General features: G+C 43.0%; 1 protein-coding gene across 2 annotated transcripts in view; it reads left to right on the plus strand.

Annotated features, from left to right (window-relative positions):
* Positions 1–10,734, plus strand: part of Dnah11 (dynein, axonemal, heavy chain 11) — a gene marked incomplete at its 5' end in the record, with an annotated part of 307,294 nt that extends 296,560 nt beyond the window's left edge. Inside the window, 6 exon segments of one of the 2 annotated variants that reach the window (XM_005377377.2) lie at positions 1,077–1,319; positions 4,865–5,047; positions 5,127–5,242; positions 8,483–8,595; positions 9,014–9,154; positions 9,931–10,734. In XM_005377377.2, coding sequence (XP_005377434.2) covers positions 1,077–1,319; positions 4,865–5,047; positions 5,127–5,242; positions 8,483–8,595; positions 9,014–9,154; positions 9,931–10,178 — 1,044 coding nt within the window. 2 annotated transcript variants of the gene reach the window in all.
* Between the last annotated feature and the right edge of the window lie 181 nt (positions 10,735–10,915).

The raw sequence follows: 10,915 nt of genomic DNA on the forward strand, positions 1-10,915 counted from the left end.
CGACTTAGAAAATCTAGGCAGAAAATAAGTATAGTAAGTGATAATTAAACAGCAGCCTTCTCTATATTTATGTGCAAATATAGACAGAATTTACAGCACTGCCAACTGGGAAAATTGAAACTGAGATGTTAACTGCCCCAAGAACTGAGCGCAATTGGAAGAAAATCTCGGATCATGCTAAATTTACTAGAAAATCCTAAGCCTTGCTTCAGCGTTTATGGCCGCACAGACTCAGGCCTGGAAGTGTCCTGGTTACATGACGAGGGTGCACATTCTGACTTTAAGGGTTTGGTGGTGGTGCTCACATCTGCTCAAAACATTGCTCTGTACAGAATGTCTGCCCACCTCCGCAAGAATTAAAGAAGCAGGTGAGCATGGAAAAGGCCGTGTTACTAGGATCTTCCATTCACCAGGCAACGGTGTACTGAGCAGCAGCCTATGCCAGCCACAGACCCAGTCTGTGGATCCTGGGAGGAACAGTACGCAGTCTTGGCCCTGCATAGCCCACAGTCCTAGGGAGGCAGTAGTACGATACTCTTTGACAGCCTATAAAATGAGACTTACACGTCCACGTATTTTTCAGTAGTTACGTGTAACATTCGTATGCGTCGTACATAAAGTGACTCAAAGCAGTACGGTGGAAAATACGGTAAACTAGGAAAGTGTAGGCTGTAGGTTTGTACTGAGCTCAAAATAAGATTAAAATCAAACCTCTGCCTAGGCAAATTAATGTCCATCTTGATTTTCTCTCTGGGAAATGGGCATGTTTGACAGTCATGGATCAAAGTAGAATGAGCAGTAGGCAGTGATCGTACAGCATTTGCTCGTTCCGTGTGTATCACTTTGCTCCTAGCTTTCTTAGGAACAGGATCCATGTGCACCCCTGTAGCCCTCTCCAGAGATCAGCCTCATACCATACACAGAGCAGAACGACTGATGGGGAAGCAGCACAGATCCTGCTGCTGGTCTAGCATGATGCTAGGATCTTCTTGCCAGAGTTCACGAGCGCGTTTAGGCAGCAAAGAGTAACACCAACCTAGTTTTGGAAAAACCTGACATCCCCTGCATGGTTGCAGATTGAAGACGAACTCATGCTGGCACCAGGCTTTGCAGCCCCTCCGTACCTGGATTATTCAGGCTATCACCAGTACATAGAGGAGATGCTGCCTCCAGAGAGCCCGGCACTGTACGGGCTCCACGCCAATGCTGAAATAGAGTTCCTGACAGTGACATCCAACACTCTCTTCCGAACTCTGCTGGAGATGCAGCCCAGGAGTGCACTCAGCAGTGATGAGCTGGGGCAGTCTACAGAAGACAAGGTAGGCTTTTCTTTTGCTACATTAAGATACACACACTGAACTGTGTTAATCTTAAATGAAAAATTCAATGAATTTTTACCTGCATATGTACTCATATAACCACCATGTACCCATCAACTACAGAACAGTCTCAACTGTCCTGGATATTCATGCCCATTACCAGAGAAGCTACCTCTGTACTCCCCAAAGATAAGTGATACCCTTAGCACTACAGATACATTTGTTCTTTACCTTTAAATATAGAATCATACAGTGCGTATTGGTTTCCATCAGGCTTCTGACTCCACATTGCATTTGTATGATTCATTCATGTTCATACACCAATGGTTTATTTTCGTATAGTGTTTTTATGAATATCATTCATTCACTCTACTGTGGATGAATTTTAAATTGTTTCTAGTTTTTCCACTGTTCATGGTCATGAACATTCTCTAACAGTCCTTTATCAACAGACAAACGTCACTCCTGAAGGTGTCTCCTCATACTTCTCTACACTCTGCAGTGAGGTTTGCCAGATCATGAGTATAATGTGTAACTTTAACTGTACTCTCAATTTTCTCAACGTATTCACCAGTTACACTCCTACTAGCAGCATGTATGAATTCAAGTTGCACTACCTCCTTGAAATTTTGCTAGGGATCACAGTATCTTAGTGGTTTTAACTTTGCATTCCTCAGTTGAGGAAAATACTGAACACCTTTTCAAATGTGTGTGACCACCGGATATACTATCATGTGAAGTACTTGTGGCTTACCCTATTTTTGAGTTGTCAATTTTTTTTTTACTTATTTTTTGTGGGTTTTTTTCCGGTACCGGGAATTGAACTCACGACCTTGCACTTGCCAGGCAGGCACTGTGCCGCTGAGCTAAATCCCCAGCCCCAGAGTTGTCAATCTTTTATGAATTTGTAAGAACTCTTTATTCTGGATGTATATTCTTGATCAGATACGTGAACTTCAAATGTCTTCTGCAAATTTGTGGCTATCCTTTCACTCCTGTAATGTGTTTTTGGCTTGGTCATTTATTATGGTGTCTTTTTTTTTTTTTTAACATTGTCTCAGAAGATTTGCTTTCTTTTTTTGGAAAATTTTTAGAACAGTAGTGGTGAACCTATGGCACATGTGCTGTAAGGAAAATGCCCCCCGCACCAGTGTACTTGTTTCTTAGTTGCCCAGTAACAGCTCCTGTTGCGGTTTTCTGTCTCCTGGAAACGTCTGGTTACTGTGATGCATATTGTAAGAACCAATCCCCAAATGACAGGCCATTCGGCCTCTGTACTATCTGCTTGCTTATCCCATGTAAGCCCTAGACCACCAGAGATCAGGGCCTGATATTTTTGGAATGAGCTCCATCAGTGCCTGTCAACTAAAATAAATTTGCCTCCAAATCCTGGGCATCGTTTCCATGTTTGTTTGCCATTGCAGTGCCAGCAGTGGGCTGGTTGTTATCGCTGAAACTCCAAAAGGTTTGCCATCCCTACCCTAGAATGATGGGAATGAGAAATGACTTTTTTAATCTTGAGATAAAAATCTTATTTCTGATTAATTTAAGACCTGAGTAGCTGGTTTTCCCCCAAATAAATTAGCCCTTCTTTCAAAATTATTAATCAGGATTCAATTGATAAAGATTCAGGTTAAGTGGAACTCGCTAAACATCATATCTAATTACACTGTAGTCTTAGGACTTGCTCATGTCATTTCTTAAGCTTTTCCAGTTATTTCTTCAAATAGGTAATTCAGTGAGGCTTGTAATTTATAATCTGTTGTAGTGTGTTTTATACTGTTACTAGCATCTTTTCTAGAAAAATGTTACATTTTTTAAAAGATTATCAAGGAAAAAGTCACCCTTTGGGGGAACAGCTATAATGTTAATAGAAGCAGGAGTAGCTGATGGACATCCATGTCTAGTGTTTGTACTTGTATCTTTCTCACAAAGAAGCTGGTCATTACACCAGAAAATGAACATTTGAGGTAAAAATGACTCAACACCCCCAACAGGCAGACTGTCACCAAGGCCATACACTACCTAGGAACTATACAGGGTACTTTACAGATACAAAAGCACTACCAGTCTCTTATTTCAGAAAACCTGAGATTACTTCCCAAAGTAGGACAGCTAGAAAGGACCAATGGTAAATTCCACAAGCCATGCCATTACCCAGCTACAGTACTGTGCTATTTCATAGTGTATAGCACTGCTGTTCGTGTGAGATTTCAAGACCTGACAGAGTGGCTGCCAGAATGCTACAGCTGCTTGCAAGAGCGATGTCAGTGTCACAACAGGAATCTGAAAGCAAGAAGAGGGAAAGCCACCTGAGGCTAACAGGCAGTGCTTTGCAAATATTTGCATTTTTAGATACTTATTGCTTTTCCCAGTTCAGTGAAGCTTCACAGCATATGTGCATGAGTTATGTGTGCTGTTCACGTGTCAACGACGAATCTTTCATTTCTTCAGGGCAATAGTTCTAGAAGACAGAAGCGACTGTATTGTTAAAAGATGCTGATCCAAATTGATCCAAGGGCCTTCTGGTTAGAGGGGCAGCATCAGTTCACAGAATAAAATGCTTTAAAGGGCCTCTTTAATCCATGTGACTTTTAAGAAGACTTTATCCTTTGGGAGGCCATGATCCAAAAAAGGAGAAAAAATGTGTATCCAAGAGACAATCACTGCTAAAACATGCTGAAATTTTGAAAATTTAAAACACTGCAGATGTGGATTTATTTAATAAGATGCATGATTATTTTCAGTTACAGTCTAGAAATTATTAAAATCACAATGTTTACCAGAGTTTATCATCTCTGTCATAAACAATGTACTACTGAGTATCACATACCCTTGCAAAACACCTGTTATATAACCAAACTTATGGCTTAAATATCATGGTTTAACATTAGCCACTTGCAAACACATAGCTCTCAAGACCTTGAACCTATGCATCTGATATATGTAACAACATTTAAAAAGTTTACTGATCTCTCTCAGGCCAGCCACAGCTCCCATGATTCCCCAAGTAATGGAGTTCTATTTCTTCTGACCAAATCTTTATTACAAATTGCATGTAGTTGATAACTATCCTTATACCCCTAAATGCTAGCAGAAGGATACTGTGAATGAGCAGTCATCACCCTGACTGTATTTTGGAACCTGAAAGAGGGAAGTGGCTGACACTGACCAGAAAATCCTGAGTGGGCGGTGCTACTCAGCCTACCTACAAGTAGTAGGCATTTTTAAAATGTATTCATAGCCAGTTGTGGTAGCACATGCCTGTAATCCCAGCTCCTCAGGAGGCTGAAGCAGGATTGTTCAATCTGAGGCAAGCCTAGACAATTGATCAAGATCCTGTTAGAAAATTAGAAAGATTCGGTATAGGGTTTAGCATTCCATGGGCTCAATCCCCACCAAAAATTGTAAAAATTTTTTAAAAAATGAATTTACAGAGACCTTTGCAAGTTGGATGATGGGCTCTCAGACTTCAAAAAGTAAAATGTATGTCATCACTAATGGAACTGAATAGGAGATGAGTCTTTGTGTGTTAATGATTTAAGGTTAAGAATGTCTTGGATGACATTTTGGAGAAACTTCCAGAAGAGTTCAACATGGCAGAGATAATGCAAAAGACCTCAAATAAAAGCCCATATGTTCTTGTCTGTTTCCAAGAATGTGAGAGGATGAATATTCTCATTCGGGAAATTCGTGTGTCGCTTCAACAACTGGATCTTGGATTAAAGGTAAATCTGAAGTGGGACTTGAGTGGGCTTCACCATATCGGAAGATATTCACCGTGTGGTCCTTTTTCCTCCACGCAAGGGGGAGCTGACATTATCTCCCGACGTGGAAGCCCAGCAATCTGCACTGAGTTACGACAGGGTTCCACACACCTGGAGCAAGCTGGCTTACCCATCTACTTACGGCCTTGCCCAGTGGTAAGCTACCTTCTCCTGCTGCCATGGCCACTAGTGCTGGATTAGCATTCTCTGTCATGCCTAAGAATCCCGGCAACTGTGACTGACGTGTAACCAGGCCGACTCCACCGCCCATTTCTCATTTCTCTTTGATAGGTGTGTCTAAGGCAAAACTCAGTTCAAAGCCAGGCCCACAGCAAAATTCAAGATTCGCTTGTTAGGTATTTGTTCTTGGACAAAATCTGTGACCTGTCTCAATTTTTTTATCTGAAAAATATAGATAGCAATAAGATTTCCTCAAGTTGCAAGATCTGAATGGCCATGGAAGGCAACTTAAATTTATCCTCCTGTTATCTTACATCCTTTATTTTCCAAGCTCAGGAGTACAAACACCATCTCATAGATCATTTCTGGAAGTTCCTAATATGACACGTAGAAAACAATTCCTTTTATGTTGGGGCATGACTACAGAGATGGATCACACAGCCAGGGGCAGAAATTCGGACTGCTGAAGCCTGGTGTTATTCCCAGCTGCCGCGTGGCCTTGTCAGAAAATTCAGCATCACAAGACCTTTCCTTTATTCCTGCCTTGCTGGTGCTGAAGCTCTTTATCCCTACTTTCTGAACTATTCTTCCATAAATCACAACACTGGTGAGCTTTGAACTGAGGTCTCCTTAAAATCTCAGATGATGGGGGTGGGCGATGGGCTGGACAGGAACACAGGCAGGACAGCGTGTGACCCCCATGGACAGCGGAGAATACCCACAGCAGGGAGGTGAGCAGAGCCCTCAGTTCATTTCTCATGCTATGCACATCCACAGTCTAACCCCATACATCAAGAAATCACAGGTTTATATTTACTTGCTTCATGATAAGGACTGCTTTATGATTAAGTTTCCTACCATTGTTGTGCTTTTCTGTTCATAGTCTCAGCCCTTTTCTGACTTGGTTTTGGTTTCCTTTGATTTAGCTCCGTGTCATTCCTATTACTTTAGTGGAGACCTTTCTATAGTAACACCAATTTTTCTAATGCAATGTAAACATTTCTTTCCTTGGGAACCTTCAGCTCTTCTCTGAAAATCAGACACCTGTTAGTGCTGTTTTATACACTATTTTTGTTGATAGTTGATAATTATTTTCGCTTTAACGTATCAACTTTGCTCAGCATACTTTTCACATCTTGTTCTGAGCTCCCTTTTACTGTAGTATAAACCACAGGGTGCAGGAGGGTCGGATCCGCTGTGAAACCCCAGGACATAGTGACTATTTTCTGACTTCTGTGTCCTAACTCCATTGTTTCCTAGCACTGATTAAATATACTTCTTATTCCTCCGTAAGTTTCTCTTTGCCCCTAAGGGCCTACAAGTTCACTACCGTATTTGGTTGTGTGTTTTTAAAAGTGTATTCTGCTTGGTACTTGTGTTGTTATGACGATGAGGTCCATTCGTAGCTTCCCTTGTTCAAGTTGCTTAGCCCTTAGGTCCCTTGAGTATTGCTTTCCCTTCCATTCTATTCTCATTATCTACCCAAACTCTATTTTCACTATACATGCCTCGGCAGAATTTCAGCTGATTTAAGTCAGTTCCAGGTAATTTTCAATCCCTGTCTCCAAAGAGATAGTTTCTTCCCTAGAATTGTCATTGTCTCTTTTTCCAATATTCCTCTTATTTCCTGAAACCTTTCTATTGGTTGGATTTGCTCGTGGAATTTCATGCTATAGAATGTTACACTTGTACCTGGAATAGTTTGGCTGGTTGTAGTTTTTTTTCACATACACAGCTGGGGGACGTGGTAGGCATCACTCCGTTCTATCCAGTGCTACTAGATGTCTGAGGATAGTACTATTTCCATCCTCTTTAAATAGCTTCGTATTTTCTTCCTGCCACCCAAGGAATTTATCATATTTGTAGTTCATATTATAATTAAGGTTCTTGTTAGTATTGATTATTCTATTCCAAATTTTGTAGTAATTTTCTAGTAGTGTCATTATACAGATTGAAATTTACGATTCAAGGAAACTGAAGCTTCTTTTTGGAATTACTACTAGATGTTTTATTTCAGCCTCCATCTATTTCCCTTTTAACCCATTTGCCTTTCATTTCCTCCATTTGATTTTGCTGCTTTACATTTTTGTTTTCATTTCTGTAACTGTTTTTTCTCCTTTCCTGGGATTTTCCAACTTAACCTCCTTTTTCTTTGCTGATCCTTTCTAAGTCATAAGCCTGTTTACATAAGCAGTCATTTTTTTTAACTGTGAGGCTGCCCTTTAACCTAGGAATCTTTTTCTTCCAGTGCTTTTCCAGTTCATTCCATTTGTCTTCGTGCAGAGCCCTGTTCCTTTTTATTATCTTCAACTATAGTTTTACTAAGCCAGCTGTAAGGATTTAATGTGGAGCAGGGCTCAAGGCAGGCCCACGTTCTAAGCTAGCGGGAATTTGAAGGTAAACCTTTAGTCTTTCCCTCTTCATAGCCTCCAGTCAGCCAAACACCTCAGGCACACATCCCTGCCACAATGGCCTGTGGAGGGTGACCCCCCCCACCCATCCAACCCTGCTTCCTGTCCGACAAGTTCCCATGCCACGCCAGGGCTAGGCCTCTGTGCGCCCCACTCTGCCCCTTTTCAGCAGCGTGAACCTCCGTTTCAAGGCATCAAGCGTTCCCAAGTTTTACCAAAGCTCGTGTTTCCTTAGCTTTATGAGCCAGGTTACACCTGGGGGTGGGGCCCGCCTGGCCAACTCTGTAGACAAGATCCCCTTTTTAGTCACCCATGCCTTCCTCTGTCAGGTAATCACCACCACCTGCAAAATCTCGCCACATGTTGTTCTCGCTGCCGTCACCTCCCCTGGCAGCTGTCCTGGCACAAGACCGTCTCCTCCCACCATCAGACACGAGTGTTCACTGGTGTCCTCACCACATCCTGCACCTCCTGGTGGGTCTCGGCCCAGTTCGCACGGAGCTCACTTTTGTATATACTCGCCACAAGGCACTGGGAGGAGCTAAGTAAAATGGGTGAACAGATGCAGAAGAATTTTCCCTTCTTCCTGCCCCGATGGTAACAGTTACAGGTATCAAGTCTCAACAGGAAACTACTCCTTAAAAGGGAGAGTGCCCTGCAAATCCCCAGGGGAGGATTTTGCTGCTGTCAGCGGTGCATACTTGTGCGCCACCACCCTGCCTGGTCTTTTTTCAGAACTGTGTTGGAAGGCATCTGTTTTACTAAAAAGCATGCTGATTTTTTTTTCCTGCCTTCCACCAACCAGGTTTAATGACCTCCTCTTACGCTGCCGAGAACTCGACACTTGGACCCAAGACCTTGCCCTTCCAGCTGTGGTGTGGCTTTCTGGCTTCTTCAACCCTCAGTCTTTCTTAACTGGTAAGGGTGGAGGAAGGGCAGCTCGGACGCCCTGGGGAGCCCAGAAGTCCCGCCTGGCTTTTCCTGATGATTCTGCCTGCCCTGCCCACCAATCACCCTTCCAGCGGCAGCCATCACAGAGAGGCTGCAAGAGTAACAGTGGCAACTACAGTGGAAATAAAGTTGCAGCAGGTGGCGAGCAGCAGGGGCCAAGGGTTCGGGGGCAAGTGCAGAAGCCAGCAGGGACAGAACAGAAACAAATCGCTGTTAGACAGAATCTGTTCCAGAAACAGGTGATAAGCTAAGTGGCCTTAGTTTGCCAAGCAAAATACCCAGGACCCTAAAACTTCCCGTGGCACTACAGAACGCCTCGGCCAACTGGTGGCTCCTCTGAGCCCTATTTCTGTACAGCTTTTTCACTGTACTCCTGTTCCTGCAGCAATCATGCAGACCATGGCTCGAAAAAATGAGTGGCCCTTGGACAGAATGTGCCTGACTGTGGATGTTACCAAGAAAGTGAAGGAGGATTACAGCCACGCCCCGAGGGAGGGTGCCTATCTCCACGGGCTCTGCATGGAAGGTGAGCCGCCGGGGTGCCTGGGGACCCTTTCTTGCTAGGTCCAAGACGGCATCTGCCCTTGTTGCATAGGATCTACACAATCCTAACACAGTGGTTTCATGCTAGGGGATGCGCTTCCTTTCTTTCTAACAATGTTAAGTGCCAATGTCTGCAAGCCAACTTGAGCCATCTGGGGTGATGACTGCCACTTAAATTTCACACATACATTTGGTGTAATGCCCCAGGGCAACTCAAGACCTACACTGCATTATTTTGCTTTTCAATATAAAGCTTAGTAAATTTGCTGTAATTTTTACTACCAGACTTTTCCAAACTTTTAAGATGCCCTTTTATACTGCTAATTCTAATTCTCTAATTCTCTAATTCTAATTCTCTAGTTCTAAGAGAATTAGACCCAAGATTTTCCAGATTTATCTGACCATGCACTATTTTGCAGGACATCTAGCCTCACCAGGATGTGCCCCAATTCAGATCTCTAAGGGCAGGGTCCGAGATGCGAATGATTCAATGAACTTGCTCTAAGAAAGGAAGGTGGTGGGAGGGAACATGCTGAGCCTGGACAAATTCTTATATGAACTGTTTAACCATTATACACGCGGCAATAATGTATGTCTAGGATAGCTAAGTTAACCCCTCGCTCTCAAATCTCAGCCATGGCCAGCAAGGTCAGGATGCCACGGACAAGAAAGATGTGATAAAATCAGAATGTTTATTGTCTCAGTTAGAGTATCAGTACAAACGTGCCACACAGTCGGCAACTGTTATTTCTGCCATAGGTGCCAGATGGGACATCCAGTCTGGAACTATTGTCGAAGCCCGCCTCAAGGAGCTGACGGCCATGATGCCGGTCATCTTTGCCAAAGCCATCCCCGTGGACAGACAAGAAACCAAACACACGTATGAATGCCCTGTGTACATAAACAAAATGAGGGGCCCCACCTACATCTGGACCTTCAGGCTGAAGAGCAAAGAGAAGACAGCCAAGTGGGTGCTGGCAGGCGTGGCTCTGTTGCTGGAAGCGTAAGGTGGCCCCTGCACTGAGACTTGTGTTGCTCCCGCCTGCACCAGAACACAGTGAGAGTTTCTTTCCTGTTGTGCCACTACACTGTGGCTGTTAATTCTACTTAAGGGCCCAAAACATTCCAGCGTTGTAATTTTTTAGTAACTTACATGTGCATTCAGTTTTTAAAACAGTATCCTTAAGCAGTGGAGAAGGGGACAGAAAGCAAATACAGAAAGTAATACTAGACACGTGTTCAGGAAGTATGTTCGTGACTTTTACCTTTCCAGGGTTCCTCTCTGAAACCCCATCTCTCAACACAAAAATACAGTCTCTCACGTTTTCACCAAGATTCCTCTGAACCTCAAAAACCGTGCAGCTTGAAGGAAGGGGAGTTTTAGATCTTATGGATAGTAAACAAAATCTTTTTAAATTAAAACATAGCCCTTAAATTCTTTCAGAACTAGAAGCAGCAGCAAGTCACAAAGGAAAAGCTAGGCACTCCTAGGCCTCCAGTGTCTGTAACATCACAGTCCACTTTTTGTTTAGTTTTAATAAAAACAAACCTTAATAACGCTCATGTCATGCGGTTAATTGCACTTTGTAATTCAGGGAACATTCTTTCGGTACAAATGACCCATAGCAGGATAAACTACATGGTTTGAACCAATCACTCACGACACGACAAACTAAAGGTAATAATGCCAGTAAAGCATGGCATAGGGCAGCAGTTTGGTGAGTAAAGGTAATTTAACAATATC

This window comes from Chinchilla lanigera, unplaced genomic scaffold (genome assembly GCF_000276665.1).
Source record: "Chinchilla lanigera isolate Chin_1 unplaced genomic scaffold, ChiLan1.0 scaffold00009, whole genome shotgun sequence".
Lineage (NCBI taxonomy): Eukaryota > Metazoa > Chordata > Mammalia > Rodentia > Chinchillidae > Chinchilla > Chinchilla lanigera.